The 20,734-nt window shown below is 43.6% G+C and overlaps 1 protein-coding gene across 10 annotated transcripts in view; it reads left to right on the forward strand.

Moving 5' to 3' along the window:
- Nucleotides 1-20,734, forward strand: part of SGCD (sarcoglycan delta) — a 313,783-nt gene that overhangs the window by 286,520 nt on the left and 6,529 nt on the right. For 9 of the 10 annotated variants that reach the window (XM_059483993.1, XM_059483991.1, XM_059483992.1 and 6 more), the window contains 2 exons: nt 9,954-10,077; nt 11,766-20,404. In XM_059483993.1, the coding sequence (XP_059339976.1) occupies nt 9,954-10,077; nt 11,766-11,939 (298 nt within the window). In that variant the 3' untranslated portion in view covers nt 11,940-20,404. Of the gene's footprint in view, nt 1-9,953; nt 10,078-11,765; nt 20,405-20,734 lie in introns of those variants that run through there. The other variant, XM_059483998.1, reaches the window with a different exon arrangement.

The following is a 20,734-nucleotide window of genomic DNA, read 5'->3' on the forward strand; positions in this document are numbered from 1 at the left end:
ATCATCACTGCAGGCTGAACCTGAGCAATACCACGTGAGATTTTAATCCACCTGACCCTTTTGCTTTATTGCTGACCAAACAGCAGGTGGAAACCCCATGGGCAGACAAACTTCAAAAGTGATTTTAAAATGAAAATCCAGATCGGCATCTCTTCCTCAAGCAGTTCTGATGCAGGAGACTGCATGCAAAGGCTGATGCTCATGAGTGCAAGATTTGCATAGTGCTGCGCCCCTGCCAGTAATCTTTTCATTGGAGTGTGGGTTATCACAGGAAAGCAATTTCTCTGGCAGGGATGGCGTGCTGGTCTGCCCTGCAGGATTTTTCAACACTCTGAAAAACAGGAGAATAAGATAAAGCATTTGCACCATGCTGCCTTCTTTCAGAGGAAAGCAGAAGAGCAAATCATGAAAGTGGCAGAGATTGGGCCCAATTTCATCCAGCTGCTGACTGCACATGACAGCCACCCCAAATCTGAGCACTATGTACTGTGTAATTCACAAATACAAATCGTTCATCCAGCACATTTTACCTCACTCAAGTAGCCATATTTTCATGGTGTTTTATCATTTTAGCCTAACTCAGATGGTTTTGTCCTCCTGCCACCATCCAGCAGCCTGTATAAACTTCAGGAAAAAGCTGATTGAAGCCTGAATTGTTCCCTCTGGTTCAGCATCACTATCCCTGTGCCAGTGGCTCAGGGTTGCTGTGAAATGTGGCCCTGCAGCCTCCTCTGTGATGTGTTCATCTCCTCTGTGTCCCTGGGGCAGCACTTGGTGAGACACTGGGTAGCAAAGTGTCAGTGGCCCCAAGGAAGAGCCACAACATTTGATTTCTGTTTCTTTTTCTCCCCCCGGCACGGTGACAGTGCATCAAGCTAATACCCAATCTTAGCAGCTTCTTCTGCGATGCTGCTTGAAAGGGTTCCTTCCAATTTATGCCTTTTAATTAGAAGCTTTCAACCTGTAATTAGAAACTTACACCAGCCCAACCTTTGTTTCTTAAAAAATGCATTTGTGGTTTAGGCAATTATGGTAACATGAAAAGTAATTATTTCTCTCCGTGTGTGAAATGAGCCTGGTCATTAGTGCAGCCAACAGGAGGAGGAATTTATTTTCTTTCCATTTGTTTTAATTTATTGCAAGAAGTTACATAATAAGCAAAATAAATGGGTGGTTTAGGTAGTGGATGAGGATGTGTAGCTCTGGTTTGGGAGGCTGTGGGCAGTGGGATCAGAAGCACAGTCATACTGCAATGCCAAACCCCCTGGTTACCACACACAGATCAGACAGGAAGAAATTTCCAGACTGTTATTTGAGCAGTTTTGATCTGGTCTATGTAAATGTTCAAGGAGCTGTGGTCAGGTATTTGTAATAAAAATAATTATTGGCTCTTAGGTGCCAGCCAGTGGCATCAGCAGCATTGTGCTTTGGTCAGAGCTCAGCTTTCTTGTGATAATGTCATTTTCTGTCTCAGTTCTGGCTGTTCCCACCACTCAGCACATGGATGGCTCTGGCTGTCCCAGCTTGTCAGTGAAGGCTGGAAGCTGGACCAGCCCAGGTGAGGAGAGGGATGTTGCAGTCATCTCTACACTTAAAATCAGAATAATTATTTTTACATCTCTGAATCCCTTCTCTGTCTGCTTAAACACATCATCTTTTTAAACCACATCTGTATTTACCACACATCGTGTTCAACTATCTCCCAATTTCTATGATAATTTCCCTCCTTGATTTATAAGCAACAGAATTTTTTAATTATCCAGATGATTTTAATTTTCTCAACCATACCTCCACTTCATTGAACATTAATCTTGCACTTTTTTTCTTAGACAATCTCTGCCCTTCACCACTTCTCCAGTTCATAATGAAACTAGATCTCAGTAGTATTACACAGTCATTTTTCTCCCTAGATTAATTTGATATCATCTGCTTGATCTCAGGTTTTGTCTTCTAAATACTATATTTGGCTTCTGCTAAGCTATTCCAGAAATTACTTTAAATGTAAAACAAAAACCAAAACTACCCTAAGACATTTAAGACAACTTTACATAATTACCTTGCCTTCAGCAATTCCAGTGCTGTAGCATGGAAGGCAATCACAAGGAATTTACAGTTGTATTTTGACTGCTCCATGTTTTCCTAGTTTTGCTGCTTTTTAGTGCTCTGAATCAGCCTCAGCTAGTGCAAAGTGTACTGGAAGACTGCAGCAGGGGATTTGCAGTGTGGTGGGAGGAACCATATGTTCAAACCTCTCCTCTTGCTGAGGAATGGCATTTTTTTGGAGGGAGAAGGAAAGCTGGTTCTCACCTGCTTGGTGCTGCAAGACAATACCCTCGCTACAAACTCCTCTGATCACTCATTTGTCTGGATCTTCTCAAATCTTCTTTTAATTTAGCTGAGCATCTTCTTGATGCTGGCTTTGCCCTCCTTTGTGATGGTTTCACTGCTTTAGTTAGCTCTTTTCACAGAGTTGTGGTCTCTGAAGAGATAATAATAAGATATGTCCATTACATGGTCAGAAGAATATTGTTTTAGCATCAGCTCTCTTCAGGAAAAGTTCACTAAACACAGGACCCATAACTCAAACTGGGTGAAAAATACATAAACTGGTCCATTGGGCTCTGAGATGAAGTTACCAAAACCAGCAGCAGATTTATTACAGTGCTGGTGATGAAGCATTCCTCGAAGCTGTAAGAGCTTTATTTAAAAAAAGAAGAAAGAAAAGTTGTAAACACAAGGTTTCCTCTCCAAGGAAACAGTGAAGCTTACAAAGTTGGAACAAGGGTAATTTTCAACTCCTTTTTATCTTTCTCTTGACTCAGCTTTGTACAGAATCTCTTCAGCATCTGTGTTGCCCAAACACAGATGAGAAAATTTGTTGCACCCCCTGCCATTTGAACCAGACTTGTCTCTAACTCAATTAGAAAAGTGTAATTTCCAATAAAGCATCATTAGACCTCTGCACTTGTCAGGTCTCTGACAGATTTAGGTGGGTTTTGCTTGGGAATTACCTGTGGTTCGTGGAGATAGATAAAATAATTTTCATTTACTGTTCAGTGTATTACATTATAAATTGCATAAGGTTTTGGACCCGAAGCCATAACAATCTCTTTCACATTATAGCTGCACTGGAATTGTCACTCATTAGATTTGCAGCATAAACACTGGAAACTGTGGTGATGCACACTGTCAGACTAACCAGTATTTACAGTGATAGGCAGGATTTACAATTGGATGACATGATAATAATATATCCTTGTTTACTTCTCTAATTAATGTTTCTAAAGAAAATACCCTGGAAACATTCCATAAGCAAGATTTATTTCTGTTGATTGAGACCGTAATCAGATGTCCCTATTCAAACAGTAATTGGTGTGCTTCATTAGCATGTAATTGAAAACAAGATTTATGTCAATGCTAGGCAATAAATAACAGGGATACATATTTTCTTATTAGTGATGATCTCTTCTGTAAGCTCTCAGAGTGTTTGCTGCTTTTGTATTGTGCACTTAGGTCATATTTTGTCAAAATCATGGTGTCTCAGGAAAAGACATTGTGCATTTAAAATCCTTTGGATTTTAACCTCTGGTCTGATGTACCAAGGCCAGCTCCCTTTTTTTTTATCTTTCCTGCTTTATATTAGACTCACTGATCTTGCCATTTTTCAGCCTATGTTTTTGCCATGAAATGACAATACCAATGGGAAGGAATTCTAGCGATGAAGGGGAGAGCCCAGGGCAGAGACAAAACTTTGCTTGAACTTATTTTCAGTTGAGGTTTTCGCCAGGTTAGTCAAGGCTCAACCTGTTGTTCCTCCTTCTAAACATTGTTCTGTTCCAATACAAGTAAAGACAATTTAAAATAATAATAAAAAAACACTTCTAGGCATTCTAAAAATAGAAACTAAGCATGGCTTCTTTGCAATTCAGTAAAACTTAATTAACTTCCTGTTAATAGGGAGACAAGCATTGTGTTTTGTTTTAGGAGTTGACATATATGAGATAACACACAAATAATGAAGTCAGAAGTGTAAGTCACTGGGAATGGGTGATCCCATTGATTTCATTGAAACAAGGGAGTTAAAATTGAAAACAAATTTCAGCTGAAGAAGCTGGTTCATTACCAGCAAATTGATGGAGCTCCATGTTTACTTGGTGAAATAATTTACCAGTTGTATGAGATAGAAGCAGGCACAGCGCTAACATTGGCTAATTTTATGCTCAACGTGAATCTTATGGCTGGTCAGATGGATACCATAAAAAATAATTAGAGTCATTAGAGGTAATGGGCTACAGCTGCAGTAATACATGCTCTATTCTCAGTCCAGAGGTTTCTGAGCAAAATTAAATTAGCTCCTGTTACCACACTGCTGCATCATATGCTCCTCACCTCCTGTGCATGAACCTCTCTTCCCATTTCCATACTGCAAGCAGCGTTTGTGTCCCACACAGAAAAAGCCCCTTGTGGGCACAAGGAATTCTGAAGCTTGAGGCCATTCCTAGTTGAAAAGGTAAAAAAAGAAAAAATGAGAATAAGAAAGAAATGAGAACAATTATAAAGTGGCAGCAGAAGGTCCTCAGCTCACAGGAGCTCCTTTCCCATGTTGAGGATCATCCCTCTCCTCTGCTGTAGCCTTTGGTGCAAGGCACAGATTGCAAATCATGTTTGCATCAGTGCTGGACCTCAGCAAATTTTCCCCCTGAACTATTTACATTAAAATTAACTTTTTAACAGAATTATGCCCACTGTATTGGAAGCACATCAGCAGCCTCCAACTTCAGGTGATACTGCCTGCACATCTTTACTACCTTGCTTTTTTCCCAGAATTCAAAAGGCTGTTCATAAGAGTAAGGAAAATGCTGCATTGTCCTGGAGGGGGTGAGGGGAGGGACAAGAAGGAAATAGATGCCATGGTGCTGAGGTGATTAATGTGACTGTTTATGGTGAAGGAAATGAAAACTAAAAATCTAGGTAATTAATGATCTTTCCAAGTGAATGCCTTTCTCTGGAACCACAACACAAACTCATGGGCTGATTTCCCTTAAATTACTCCTAAAGTTCCCAAAGCAAAGCAGGGATGACACTGAATTATTTTTCCCCCATGTTGGTTTTCAGGAGCACAGAATTCCCATAGATTTCTAGGGATTCACAGTGAGGTGCCCACATGCCATCACCTCTCTTTAAAACAGGAGGTGCTTTGGTGTAGGATGGAGTAGAAGAGCTTTGGAGGCACATTTGGCACTGTCCATTCAGGGTGGTGAGCTGGAGCTGAGTGTGCTCAGGGGGAGGAACAGGACTAACACTGTTTTTGATGAAGATACAAGCCCAGCAGAGCAGCTCGAGCAGGATCAGTTATCCACGTGCCAGACATTTATCCCTGGCCATGGTGACTTCCCTGGCCTCAGTTATTGCAGTATATAAAGGCTTCACAACTGCTAATATATTTATCTTCCCATCCTCCCCATGGAGTTGGGAAGTGCTGTTACCTCTGTTGCAGAACTGAGATTAAGGGTCAGATTTGTTATGGCATTTAGGTGCTCAATGGGATTTTCAAAAGTAGCTAACACCCGTTGTAATAAGTGGAACTTGGGAACTTGGATAGTTCTGAAAATCCTGTTACTTGTGTCTTTTTTTAAAAAAAATTTTGGACTTATATGAAACCTTGGGATCCAGAGGAATAGCTCCCAGGTTGTGGGGAGTCACCCATACAGGAGAATGTCTCTTCATCCACCTCCCAGGAGACTGCAGGTGGGACAAGCAATTTCATGGCAGTGGCTTATCTCGGTGCTGAATTCAGCAAGCTGTAACTGTGCACAGCATTGCATTTACCCTTCTTGCCCAGCTCTGGGAGAGAGGTCAAAATCCAGCCTGCAAATACTTGAGCAAAAATAAGCAGCACCCATGGTCAATAAAAAGGGCTTATGTGCCAATTGCTGGGATGGAAAATTCAAGAGCAGGAGCAAATAATGAAACAATCTATATTCATGCAGCCACCTTTCCAGCCTACTGCTCTAAGTACAGGCTTACACCTCACCAGGAGATGGGAATCCCACTAAAAGCTCTGGAGTATCACACTGGAAAACAAATGTTGATTTTGAATGAATTATCTGTTCATCTCTAAATCATTTTCTTTCATTATTAGTCTCCAAATTGGTTCTGCTCTGCAAGGCAGAATTAGGTTTAAAAGCAGAGCGTCTCTTAAACGCCTGCTTCAAATGAAAGTGTTCAGTAAACATTGCTCAAACCCCCAGAGCATGAACTCCTCAGCTGCTTTCTCTGGCTTTGCATAGATTTTGCAGCTCCTGGTTTATGGTCAGGTGGTTCAAGAATTCATTCAGGATATCAGAAAATAATCAAATGAAATCCCTTACAAACATATGCCCCTTAAATACCAAGGAAACAATTTTTAAGAACTTCCTGTCCTCCTTTACAGTAGCATAAACTGGTACAAGAGTCCCAAAAAGATGGATTTACAGCAATATGGAAATTGGAGGAGAGAGAAGAGTCAGGCTCCAAACCACAGCACAAGCACAAAGCCATGTGGGCTGCAGACCAAGGTGTTCATGATTGAAAAAGCTGCACTTTGCTGTCCTGGTATTTTCAAACATTTCTGTAGTTTTAAGGTTCTAAACAGGTCCCTGGGCTTTAAAGTATTTTCAGCGTTAAAGGGTTGGGTTTGGTTGAATCAGTGTGGATCAGGACTGCAGCTGTCTGAGGCTGTGGTTTGGGATGGTGGGATGGGGTCAGCGAGGAGGGTGATGGAGCAGCAGCAGAGCCCTGGCTGTTGTGGTGTCCTTGTCCCACGTCACACCATGGGCTGTTCAGAGGCTCCTTTGTGCCTCCATGAGGAAAGAAGCTCTGCATGGATTAGAATGCATCCAAAAACGACGTGGTTTTCAACAGTGTTTGCAAGATGCTGTTACTCCACTTCTTCATGTGGAGGAGGGAGGGAGAATAACTCCATCACTTTGTTACATGTGAAAGAGAATAAAACTTTGGGGCAGTGTTGTCTAGGACACTCCAGATCACTGGTGGTTTATTCAAAGCTTGAATTTCAGGTCAGATGGCTGTTCAGGGGACCTGTGTGCACAGGGAAAGATGTGCAAGAAGCTCCTCTATTGATCCTCCCCCTTCTTCCACAGCTTTCCCAGCTCTCCTGTCTCTCCAGTGAAGGTCTGGGACAGGGAGGCTGCTCCTGCACAGAGGCTGCTGCAAAGGAGTGTGTTTGCACTGTGCTGTCTGAGCACTGTTTTGTACCTAGGAGATTTATTTCTCAGTGGATAGAAGAGCTAAAAGATTAACAGATGAACAAATAAATTGAGACAGCCAGGACATCAAAGAAATTGGAGAGTCACTGAGATGCTGGAGAGCTGGAGAGTCACCAGGCGATGTACTTAGGAATTATTTTATCCTCAGATTACCTCAGCTGTCTTGGGGTTTGGACACATCCTCTGGAACTGGACACATCCTCTGGTGAATTTAGCTCCATGATTTAAGATGTAACTGGCCCAAGCTCTCTGCTGCTGCTCCTCATGAGGATCCTGCGTGTGGAGCAGAAGGGATGTGTGCCAGACCCTGCAGCACAGATCCTGGGGCTTAGGGCAAGCAGAGGGTGCTTTGTTTTTTAGAGCAAACACCAGCCTGTGAGGTACACCAATGGTGAGAGTGTGCTGAATCCCTGGGCAGAAATCTCCAGGGAAAACATGGGTCAGACAGCTTTTTGTCCTCCATGCAAGCTGCAATTCAGTCAGGAAAAAAAAGTTATTTACAGCAGCCTTAATCTTAGGTTCTTCACACAGAAACCAGTTGAGGCATGATAACAGTGGAAGGAATCAGAAGAAGTTTACATAAAATGTGGCTTCTCTGCAGAAAACAAAAGGCAGCTCAGAAGGGTTGTGCAGAGGCTGCTAACCATGAGACCACACTCATTCCTTAGGCTGCATATGCCTCAGCTGCTCCCTGAAATTTAGATTTAGTTAAGTCAGCCAGGAAATTATGGATAAGTTTGGGGTCTTGAGGGAAAGGTGTTCAAAAATCAGCAATATGAAGACACTGAAAAGAGGGAAAGTCGTAACTTGAAAAGTGCCACACAGAGGGAGCTGTGCCTGTGCTTTATTGAGCTGTTGGCTGCAATAAATACAGCTGAATTCCCTCAGTCCCCCATAATGCTGTCTCAGTACCAGCAGGAGTCCATTTAAGAGCACACTTACATGCACAAATGATTATATATATGGAAAGCAGGGAAAGAGCTGATGCAGGCAAACCCTGAGAGCTGCCATGGGGAGCTGGGGGTGGTGCTGGGCTGCCCCTGCCCAGCTTTGGTCAGTGCTGCCAGCCCCAAATGGCAAAGCAGAGCAACTCCTGCTCCAGCCCTCCCTCCTGCCTCACTGAGGACACCACAACCTGGATCTTGTGACGCTGGAGTAAATAAATGAGGATGAAATCCACTGAGAGGATATTCCCAAAGAGGGAGAGTTGTTTTTTAATAACCATTTCAATACAGAGAGTCATAAGAGACTGTATTGTAAATAAGAAAGAGGCAAGTATAATAGAAGACTAAAAATGGATGATGAACAAGAAAGACTGAACTTTGTGCTTCTGCACTTTACAGCATTAACCTTGAAGTTAAAGGGCTGTAACAGGGCTGTGTTAAAGGGCTGTCAGAGGCCTCTGCAGTGTATCCACATTTAGGAGGGGCTGAAGCTCTGCAGAGCACATGGTCAGGCCTGGTGTGATGTGAGCCTAGGACTGGAGACCACAAATTTTGGGGTCTTCAGCCTGATTGCTTTCATTTATTTCCTTGTATCTTTAAACCCTTCTAAACCTCATGTAGTAGGAAGTCAGGAGAACTAATTCATTCCTGTTTGAACAGGGGTGGGAGGAAGAGAAATACTTGCACCCTCTGTGCAGGTGCTCAGCTTTGCTGATATCCCATTAGCACTGATTAGTGAGAAAGCAGAACCAGAAATAGGAGCCAGCTGACCTTGGGGGTGGCTTCATTGCCCCTTTTCTCTTGGCCCAGCATAGCAAAGCTGGCATGGAATGTGAGCAGATCAGATTTGTGGTGTGTTTTACCATGCACGAACCTTTTCCTCTGGAAGCAGGTGAGAACCTGCACATCAGCAGGGTCTGAGGTGCAGCACAACAGCCTGAGCAGGAGCATGGAGCCCATGGGCTGTGTGAGCACTGTGTGTTGCAGGGTGGTGCAGCACAGCCTGAGCAGGATCCCACAGGCTGTGTCCCCTGTGTGTTGCAGCTGGGGCAGCACAGGGATCTGATCAGGATCTGTATCCCCCCGTGTGTTGCAGCTGGGGCAGCAGGGATTTGATCAGGAGCTGTTTTCTCCCATGTGTAGCAGCGCAGGGATGTGATCAGGATGTTTTCCCCGTGTGTTGCAGGGTGGTGCAGCACAGGGATGTGATCAGGATCTCTTTTCCCTGTGTTGCAGGGTGGTGCAGCACAGGTGCAGCACAGGGATGTGATCAGGATCTGTTTCCCCCTGTGTTGCAGGATGGTGCAGCACAGGGATGCGATCAGGATCTGTTTTCCCTGTGTGTTGCAGGGTGGTGCAGCACAGGGATGTGATCAGGATCTGTTTTCCCTGTGTGTTGCAGGGTGGTGCAGCACAGGGATGTGATCAGGATCTGTTTTCCCTGTGTGTTGCAGGATGGTGCAGCACAGGTGTAGCACAGGGATGTGATCAGGATCTGTTTTCCCTGTGTGTTGCAGGGTGATGCAGCACAGGGATGTGATCAGGATCTGTTTTCCCTGTGTGTTGCAGGGTGGTGCAGCACAGGGATGTGATCAGGATCTGTTTTCCCCGTGTTGCAGGGTGGTGCAGCACAGGTGCAGCACAGGGATGTGATCAGGATCTGTTTTCCCCGTGTTGCAGGGTGGTGCAGCACAGGTGCAGCACAGGGATGTGATCAGGATCTCTTTTCCCCGTGTTGCAGGCTGGAGTCGCCCACGCGCGCGCTGGTGATGGAGGCTCCCAAGGGCATCGAGATCAACGCCGAGGCCGGCAGCCTGAAGGCCACGTGCAGGACAGAGCTCAGGCTGGAATCCAAAGATGGAGAGGTGAGTGCAAAGCCAAGCCAAGGGTCCCCTGCAGAGCTGTGTGCCACCAGGCTGCTGTGTGTGCAAGCCTGGGCACAGGGGGCTCTCCTGACCTCATTCCTGCTCACCCTGATTGAACACATCCCATGCAAATCAGGCTCACTCCGTGGCAAAGGCTGATTCATTATTTTTAAAGTGCATGGATAATAGCATCTGTTGTTCCAGCAGATTTATGCAGCTGTAAAATGCACACCGCTCCTAAATTCTTTGTTTCCTTGTCACTTGAAAACAAGATTTACTTGGCCAGCATAATTAAATCTTTTATCATATATTATTCTATAAGAAGAGCTTAATTCACTGGTATTGATCTGAAAAGCTTTTGTGGCTGATGTTTCATTCTGGAACGAAAGGGAACATTAGGAGACACGGGTTGTTGCACTGGAGAGACTTCCAAAGGGGAAGAGAGAACAATTAAAGCTGATAACTTGGAGCAAAAGTAAAGTAGGTGTTGAGTTAAGCCTTTTCTGGTGTCACAAAATCATGTGGGCACATGGATTTGATGTTTTCTCATCCCCTCCTCCTGCCACAGTGATGGAAGACACCAAAGGATGAGGCTAAGGAGCTCCCAGTGGAGAAACCACTGAGACCCTTGTCAGGAGGAGCTGCCCATGGAACACAAACCTCCAGGCAAGAGGGCTCTCACATAAGATTTACCTATCTTAGTTTCAGGGCTAAAAAACAGAAGGACTTTTTAATTGTAGTTTCTGTTATTTCTAAATATATTTGCATTTTAAGACAGTCCAAACCTAGACCATGGGTGCTAAGGAAAAGCCTCTGAAAAATACCAGAAAAAAAAACTCAATACACTGAGATAGAAATCCAAAGCATTTCACAACTTCAAGCAGTTGCTGCCAATACTCAGATGCTTTTAAATGCATAAATTGACTTCTGTCTTTCAGGACAAGAGATGGGTGGGTACTAAACTGGGAGATTCTTACTGTCATTGCTGATATTCTCAGTCACCCTGTATTACTATGGGGTTCAGGTTATTTTACTGTATTCTGGCTGATGCCAGAGCACTCCCCTGCAGCTGCCACATGTCTGAGAGCTGCCACATGTTGTTTGCCTTATGTTGTTTTGTAAGGAGGGATTTAGGACTGTTAGAGCATTTGAGTTATTTTTAATGTACACAAAAGTGTTACACATATGCATAAAATATGCATAGAATATGCATAAAATATACATAAAATATACATAAAAGTCAGTGCTGGGAGCCTGCAAGTGTAACTGGCAATGGGATCACAGTGACAGAGATCCTGGTGGAGGAGCAGGGTGGATGGGTGAGTGTGAACCATCCAGGATCTCCATCTGACAGTGGGGTGCCTCTGCTTGGGTCCATCCAGACCTGGGATTGGATTCTGGTCGTGTCCCAGGAAGCCAAAAGCCAAGAAAACACAGTGGGAGCATCAGCAGAAACAGACTGGAGGTCGTGGTAAAGGCAGATAATGTGCCCACCTAGATTTGTATCAGACTTTTCCATCCTAAAACACTTCCCTGCCCAGTTTTTGCAGCAGCTGAGCCGTCTGGAGGAAGCTTCTTTAAACACAGAAATCACAAATAACAGCTCTTTCTTTAAATCAGAAATAACAGCTCCCCGCTAATTCTCTCTCTTTTCTTTTTCCCCTCTCTCTCTCCACATTTGACTCCAGATAACGTTGAATTCTGCAAAAATCAAACTACCTAACTTGCCTCAAGGATCTTCCTCTTCTGCAGGGTCCAGGCAAAAAATCTACGAGCTCTGTGTGTGTCCCAATGGGCGGCTGTTCCTGTCACAGGCAGGCAGCAGCTCCACCTGCCAGATAAACACGAGCGTCTGCCTTTGAGGGACACTGTGCACAGGGGCATCACAGGCAGCACAAAAGCCAGTTCTGGTCTCACAGATCCAGCTGCCAACTATTTTTACTAGAACACAGAAAGCCTATCAAAGACTTTTTTTGTGTGTGCGCGCGCGTGTGTGTGAATATATATATATAAAAAATATATATAAGATATATATATATATATATCCTCTGTGTAAAATGATGTTTCAGTACAAGGAATCCCAGGGTGACCCTGTTACATTTGTGTAGCATTTCTCTTTCCCACACCGAAATTTACTGGTACAATCTGCTGAATTGGATCTGATGCTCCCCTGGACCCTTCTGTATTAAGACAGTGCAATGATCACCCCTCGTTTTTGATCATGTTCTCAGAGCAATGGGATTGCTGGCTGGGCAAGACCCTGGAACCAATGCAGAGCCACCACCATCCAAAGGGAAGAGAAGCATCTCTGATTATTTTTGTGCCATTAAATCAGTGGCATAAAAAGGAATAGTTCTAAAAACAACAAAACAGCCAGATGTGCTGTGCTGATCACCTACAGTGATCCAGGATACCTGGGGTTAAATTACTCTTTAATTATTACCTGAAGCATGGCTCCCTGTTGGGAGAGATGGATGCACTTGGCCAGCAGGAACGTCCAGACCTTCTTGCTGAAATAACAAATGTGATTTTCTGAAGGGTTTCAACACTTGCCTGTGAATGGCCAAGGATGCTTTGTGCTATTCAGGTGTGACACATCAGGTCCAACATTAACCTAAAATCATCTCTGTGCTGGCAAAACTGGTGTTGTACTTAGTTGTTGGAAGGAACAAAATTGTGAAAGTTGGAATAAGTAGAAAAAAATTGAACCTCTTTTGCTAACAGGTGTCCTGGATCACCCTACAAACTCCCCATTGACACCTTCAATTTTGAACACATTTGCTGTGAAGGTGTGAAGATTTAAGATTTGGACATTGCCTAAATACCTGTAGAAACAGAGAAAATTAACTAGAAACTGAGAAAATCATAAAATTAAGTGAATAATGTAGATGCTACACCAGAATTTTTGTCATCTTTCTTTTCAAGATCTACAGTCCAAGATCACTTAGATTTGGTGGAAACTGCAATTATCAGAGATGCTGACAATGAAAGACTTTTTTTAAGGATTTATACAGATTGTGACAAAGCCACATTATTGAAAGGAAGGGCTTTGGATGCTGGTTCCTCTAGAATTTGAGTCCCCAAAACTCTGTGGTTGAATCTTACCATGGTTGCATTTTTTCCTTATTTTAAAGTGTGGGAGTCACGGGCAGGATAAAACACAAAAATCTGATCTGGTAACATTACTTCCACTTTTAAAGGTTTGGAAAATAATTATAAGAGCCCAGATTATTGAAATCTGACCCATAATTTCATCCACATGTGTGTAAAAAATCTTTTAAAAAAACCAAATATACCAATTAAGGCAAAAGTTTCCAAGTGACAACAAATCTCACGAGGACAGCAAGGTTTCTGAGCCACTGAGATGCTTTTGAAATATTACCTCATGTGCAAATAAGACAGATCTGTGCCCATCCCTAGTGATATCTAACCAAAGCTGGTATTCTTCAAGTGATTTTCAAGATAAAACATAGCGGACAGAAATCTTTAGAAATAATTTAGCCAATTCCCTTTTCTTACAGCTTTTCATGTATTTTCTTGTGGTCTCGAGAGTACCAGGGTTTGATTTTTTTTTTTTATTTTTTATTTTTTAATTAACAATTCTGGCTTAATCCAAAACTGATTGGACTCAGAGAAGATTTCTATGGAGTTTAGATTGGATGTCTTGCTGCCCAACAAAGCAGCACTCCCAAAAACATTTATTCCTGAAAGAGGATTGAATTCTTTCCTTTTATTTCAATAATGCTTTCTGATAAATTAACGAATTCAAACTATTTGTTAATGAATGATTCCTGTAATTATTATGTCTTGAGTCAACATTTGAATGCAAAGGGTCACCCAGGGTAACAATTGTATTGGGACACAGGATGTACCATCTCTGTTCAAAGAGGGGAATTGTGCCTATGCCTTAAGTCAATGCACTCAGCAAGGAGAAGCACATCATATTTATCTTGTTATTAAATCTAGTTTATTTGGGGGGAGGGACAGGAGGGTGTCTTGGGAACTGGCTGTGCAACTTAAAACAGATATTGATGAAATACATTAAGACTGTAGGGGCACCTAGAATGTTACAGACTTTTTTTTTTTCTTACCATGTTAAATATAGCAAAATACTGTGTATGTTACCTCTGGGGCCATGGCTGAAGTCCCACTCATAGTCCTACATTTACTGTAGATTTTGTTTTTCCTTGTTTCATTGAATACTGATCACAAACCTCATAGCAAGCATGGCCCAATCCATAACCAAATCCTGTGTGAGCAGTTTGAAGACATGTGCTGCAGGAAGAGTTCCTGTCTATGAATCAGATTAACTTCCCAGCCCTGGGAGTGCTCAGGGGGGTGAGGAAGGCAGGGCTGAGCCCCCCAGGGGTGCTCCATCCTGATTTCTGTGCTCTGCTCCAGACACAGCAGTGGCTCAGTCCTCATTCCTGTGCCACCCTCTGGCTGCTCCCAATTTCCATCCCAACAAATTAATTTTGAGTAGCTGCTTTTCCCCGCTGGGCTCTTGAATGAGGTTATCACCTTCTCATGTCACAGCAGCCATGAAACTGCTAAGGACATTCATATCTTGGTGTGAATTTCTGCTGGGGAGCTGCTAGGAAATGACCTTAACATCTGAGCCATCACTGCAGACGCTTCTCTGAGGTGAACAAAAGGTACCTTAATTATGTCTACTGAAAGAAATTCTTGTTTCAATATATTTTACAACCATGTTTCCATCTTAAAAAGCATAAAACTGTGTTGTGTTGAAATGTGAGGAATTGTTTCTAGAAAGAATGAACCCCTGTAGGGACCTGCAGATAATTTGAACACCACCTGAGTTTTAAGGCAGGGGTTTGGGTGATGCTGCCTGAGCTGGTCAGCAAGTGGCAAACATAAACACAGGCTGGGCAGAGAATGGGTCAGGAATGTTCCTGAGGAGAAGGACTTGTTGATTGAGGAGAAGCTCAACATGACCTGAAGTGCACTCACAGCCCAAAAAGCCAATCCTGTCCTGGGCTGCATCAAAAGCAGTCGAGGGAGAGGACTCTGAGCCCATGTGAGACCCCACTGCAGTCCTGTGTGCAGCTCTGGGGGTCTCAGCATCAGCAGGATGGGGACACACCGGGGACCACAAAGGTGCTCTGAGGGCTGGAGCCCCTCTGGGAGTGCTGGGGCTGCTCACCTGGAGAAGAGAAGGCTCCAGGGACACCTCAGAGCCCCTCCAGGGCCTAAAGAGGCTCCAGGAGAGCTGGAGAGGGACTTTTTACAAGGGCAGGGAGTAACAGCCATGGAAGAATGACTTCAAACTGACAGCAAGCAGCGTTGGGTTAAAGATTAGGAAGAAGCTCTTTGCTGTGAGGGTGGCGAGGCCCTGGCACAGGCTGCCCAGAGAAGCTGTGGATGCCCCATCCCTGGCAGGGGCTTGTTGGAGCCTGGTCTAGTGGAAGGTGTCCCTGCCCATGGCAAAGGGCTGGAACAGGATGATTTAAGGTCCCTTTCATCCCAAACCATTCTAGGATTCAATGAAAGCAGAGCAAACAGGACTGTGTCTCAGATCCCATGGGAAAAATCAGGCATTTTGTTTAAAAAGCTGCCCGCTAACACATCCAGCCATCTCACACTCCACAGTTTGTTGTGAAGGGACTCTCCTGTTGGACAAGGCAAGTGCAGGAGAGTCCCTTCTCCTCCTGCCTTGCCCAGAAATCCCTCACAGTAGCTGTGTGGGCTGCTTTTCCCTGAATCCATTAAATCCAGAGCTTCCCTGACTGTGGAATTTCATCCACGTGCTCTGCCTACCGCTGATGAAATGCCAGAGACAAACAAAGGGTTGTGTGTTTCTTTGTGAATTGGGCCTGAAGTTCAGTTCAGTGGAGCATTTGCTATGTGGGAGGGGGGGTTGATCTCAAATGGGGTTTAGTTTGTGTCTGCTGAGCTCAGTGGGAGATGGTGATGAGTTCCTGGCCCGAGCTGGGAGCTGAGGGCAGGGGGTGCACTGAACCAGACCCTGCATGGCAGCTGTGAGCACCAAAACCCCACCAAATGTTCACCGAGGGGCTGTGCCACAGTGTCAGTGCAGCTGGGGCAGCCATGCAGGGTCATAAATGCATTTTATGTGTGCTGGCTCTTTGTAGGGCTGCACGACTCGTCCAGTTTGCTGTCAATGTGACACTTTAGGAAAGGGACAGAGAATGACAGTCAGTGCTCACCTGTGACAGGAACCTTATCCATATGTAGTGTGTGAGCCTCCTGTCGTACCTGGTTATCCTAAAGCAAAAAGATTTGCCATTAGCAAAAGCAGAGGTCCTGATATTGGCTGCACACCCATTCTCCACGTTTCTTTGTGGGGTTTGTTGGTTTGTTTGGGTTTTTTATTCATTTTGAAGCATATTACCTCATAGTTAAACAGCACAAAGAAATATTAACAGTAAAGGAAGTCATCAAAAGGGGAAGCCAATAACTACTACAATATTTATAAAGGCTCTCCTAAGTATTCATTTTCAGAAGACTGAGTATGTGCAGGAGTGATTTGTGTTTTGTTACCTCAGTCATGTGATGTCTAAAAGCTTTGTTTTGGAAGGGTTGTGGGGTTTTTTTCTTCTCTTATGATAAATACCACATTGCACAAACAAACTTTGAAGGCATAAGCCTAAAAATACAGTCTGCAGTATATGGTATAGCAAAATGATGGCTAAATAAAAACCCCTCCCTAGAAACTCCTCCAAGGTTAAAGAGAGATTCCTGTGGAACTTGGGAAGGCTAGCTCACATCACAACCTAGTGAAAATTCATTTTGTTGTCATAAGATGCTCACACATGCACACGAATACACACACACACTCTCATATAGACTTGTTTACAACAAAAGCCAATTTTCTTTGTTTTTTTCTTATGGCTTTAAGTTTCACATTGCAAAACAGAGTGAGACAAAGACCAAAGACTTCAAGAAGTTCATCCCTCTCTGGTTGCCCTCATGCCTGAAATGCATTAACTTTAATGGTGCTTTTTCTGAACTGGGTAGGAGAAATGCAGGTGTATCATAAGGCTGCATTTGACAGAATAAAGTGGCAGGAAGGCTCTAACTTGGTTAGCAGGGAGAGGAGGAGATAATGTGAAAAATCTTGAAATGTGTGCAGAGGGCAAGGTTACCTTAAATCTGAAATGTGGAGAAATAGCCCAGAAAGCTTAAAGAGAGCATCCTGGGCTGGAAGTATAAATAAACTGAGCAAATGGTGCCAGCTGTTCACCTGAGCATTAGCAGGGCAGGAGCTCCAGTGGCTGCTTTGTGGAGAAGAGTAACTGCTGCAATGATTTCATTTTAGAAGTACCTACAGTAAAAAAAAAAAAAAAAAAGGAAGAAAAAAGGAAAAAAACTTAGAGGCTGTGCTCTTTTTTTATGGCTGACATTTTAAATTCTGAAATGTCATCATCCAGAATTCACCCAGCAAGCACAGGGCGTGTTCCTGCCAAGCTTTGCCAAGCACTGCTTTGGTGCTTTTGGAATGTGAAAATATCAGCCTTTTTATTGCCCTGGCTGCTCAGGAACGTGATCCTGGCAACTGCTCCCTTTTCCCCATTTTAACCTTTTTTTTCCTCAGCTCTGAAATTCCTGTGTGATGTTTTGGTAGCTGGCATCCTGCTCCCAAATCCAGCAGCCCCCAAAACCCAAATCCTGCATGTAGCAGTGGCATGACCATAAAATTGGGGACTTCCAGGTAAATTCTGCCTGGCAGTTGCTGTGTGTTCACAGCTGATGTAGCCAAGTTTATGGCTGTGAGTGGAGCAGGGTCAAACACTGACGTGGTGCTGAGGTTATTCAAGCAAGAGTGGAGTGAATTAAACAAGGCAGGTAGGAGGGAAGGGGAAGAAATGGGGAGAGACATCACCCTAATCACAGTAATGCAGTCAACGTCTCTGTCCCTTTGCACTATTATACTTTAAATTAATAACATCCATTTTACTAAATATGGTGGCAATTATGCTTGATCTTTTCATGGAGCTCAGTGGAATTACTGTCACTGAAACCACTTAGAGCTCGGGCTGTTCAAGATTGCTGGGGTGTTGTTTCCATCCACAATAACCACAGTGGCTTGGGGCTTGGATGGAAATTACAGTGAATAGCTTGTATTTAGAAAGCTTTTAAGTCTGCTGTGGTTGAGAGGCCCCTGGTTATGCACATCCAGCCCTGAGGCTTTATCATTTCAGCCTCTCTTGTCCTGCCACTTGAATTGTATTGTGCCCTTGTGAAAAGCGACGCACGGTGTATAAAGAACACAGCAAAAGATGGATATTTAAAGCTGCAGGATTTTTATCTGAAACGAAGAAGGAAATACAATCAGAGTGCCCCACTGAGATTTTCCATCCAAATCACTTTAAACTAGAGGTGCAAGTCCCTTAAAAAATTAATTTGCTACAAGTGTCATTCCTGCAGCAAAGTTAGCACCGGTGTCTCTCCCAGGACATGTCTCACCTTCCTGCAGCTGGGAGCCCTGTGGTGGCTGGGATTTTGTGCTACCAAATGGAGTGATGAAGTCAGGTTTCCTTTGAGGCAGCTGATCTCCATGGATTGGGCTTTTGTTAGCTTTTAGCAGGGATTAAAGAACAGGAGGAGTAAATCCACTGTGAAATGATATGTAATTGTATGTTTGCCTCATTTAGTTGGTTGAAGCTTTCCACCAGGAAGGGAAAATATCAGGAGAAATTTCTGTGAAAATGTTACATTTACATTGTGCCACCAAATGCTTCAGATAAAAACATGCAGCTTTAGCTAAACAGACTTCTGAGATTAAAAAGGACTCTTTGGAGCCTCTCATGGGGTCCTACCCAAATGGAAAGTTTTACCATTTCCAGCATATTTGTCGTTATAGGAACAGGCCCATTGCAAAGCACAAGTCATGTGCATCTTTGCATGTAACAGGAATTTTAAATTGCATTGTTCTCTTACATTTTTTCCCCATTCAAAGGCTTAACCACTGATAGGAGATAGAGCCCTCTGAAACCTTTCCTGCTAAATGCATTTTCTCTTCCTAAAGCAATGTATGTCCTTTGGTCTCTTAAAAATTTCCTCATAATGGAGTCCTTGAAGCATCTTGAGGCAGGCTCACACTGGAGAGCAAGAGAGCAATTATTTGTGGGTGGTGCTATTTCTGCTGAAGCTTGGATTGTAGCTGAAATCAATGTTTCTGTTAGAGCTTCTCCCACACTCCCTTAGCTGCAGAGCCCACCAGCTCCACAGCAGGGCTGGATCTCTCCAGGGTGGCTCCCTTAGAGCAGGGAGTGACCTCCCACACCAAGCACAGCCTGATGGTTTTGTCTTCAGCTGGGTCCTTCCCTGGCCCTGTGCACTCTGTGATGGATAATGGAGACATTTTGGCAGTTTTAGTGGTTCTGCAGATGGTACAGATGATGTGTACCTGCATCCTGAGTGGATAAATGATGCTGTTCATTTTTGGGTGCTGTTCTCACAAGCCTTTGGCCACCTTGAGAGCAGCAGCTCCTGAGGGCAGGCACTGCTGGAGGAATTCACTGTCTCATCCCTTTTTGTGGGTTATCAGAGCGAGTGAAGATGAGCAAATCCTGCAGAGTCAGTGTGGCAGAAACCTCAGAAAGGGCAGATCTGGGCCATCAGTGTCCCCTGTGTGTGTCAGAGAAGGGCTGAGGGGACACCATCCACACCTGGATTCCTGCCTGGGCCAGAGCTTTCCCTGAGCCTCTGTGCTGGTTTGGGAGCAGGGGAGGGACTGACCTGCTGGATCTGGATTTTCCTTGTGGCTTTGTTTATTTTTTCCCACCCTGTATTTGAATTTGTTTCCCTGTGAGCAAATGCCAATAGAGCTGTCAATATTCACCCAAAAATGCTCCATACTTGTAGAGCCAACAGCAAAACATTCAGTGAGAGACAAAGGGCACCTTGTTCATCTGCAGCAGCAGCATAAAAGGCATGACCCCCGTGCTACAGCAGTTTTCATCTGTGATGGGAAAACACCTTGTCTGACCTCTACTCTGAAAACCACCAATGACCTTGGTCGTGTAAACAGGACAAAATGAATTTAAAGTCTTATCACGGTTCTCATGACGAAATTCAGATTTGTTTGGCTTTTTTTTTTTCTTTTTAATTTATGTATGTGTGTGGTTGTGTGGGAAAATATAAAGCTTTTTTGTATCAAATAACATCAATCCTTGCACACTCTATGCAAAATTTTGTAAGCATTGCAATAATGCTATGAATTACACAAGGAACTATTTTAACTTTATTACACTTTCTGTATAAAAAAAAAGTTTGTATTTAAATGATTTCAACTGCAATCTTGTAAAATATATTAATAAAATAATGATTGTTAAGAAGGAAAGAGATGTTGGGGTTTTTTTGTTGATAACTGTAGTGATGTTTCACAGGAGCAAGAATATGGATGTATTTGTGCCAAAAATGCTGTAGAAGGTGGAATGAGAATTTCTGTGAATTGCTGTGGGAAGAAAACCTGAAATCAACAAAACAAAGGGTTTTTGTCTTTGAGAAAGTTGAGTCTTTCTTATAATTGTAGATTTTCTCAACCTTTCTGGTGAAGAGAATCTGGTGCTGCTTGTGCTCCAAACCAGCAGGAGCTCAGGGTTTTCCAAGAGTGACCAGAGCTGGGTGCAGGAACATCCAGGAACAAATCCCCACCTGCACACAGTGGAGG

The sequence above is a fragment of the Ammospiza nelsoni genome, chromosome 16 (assembly GCF_027579445.1).
Source record: "Ammospiza nelsoni isolate bAmmNel1 chromosome 16, bAmmNel1.pri, whole genome shotgun sequence".
Lineage (NCBI taxonomy): Eukaryota > Metazoa > Chordata > Aves > Passeriformes > Passerellidae > Ammospiza > Ammospiza nelsoni.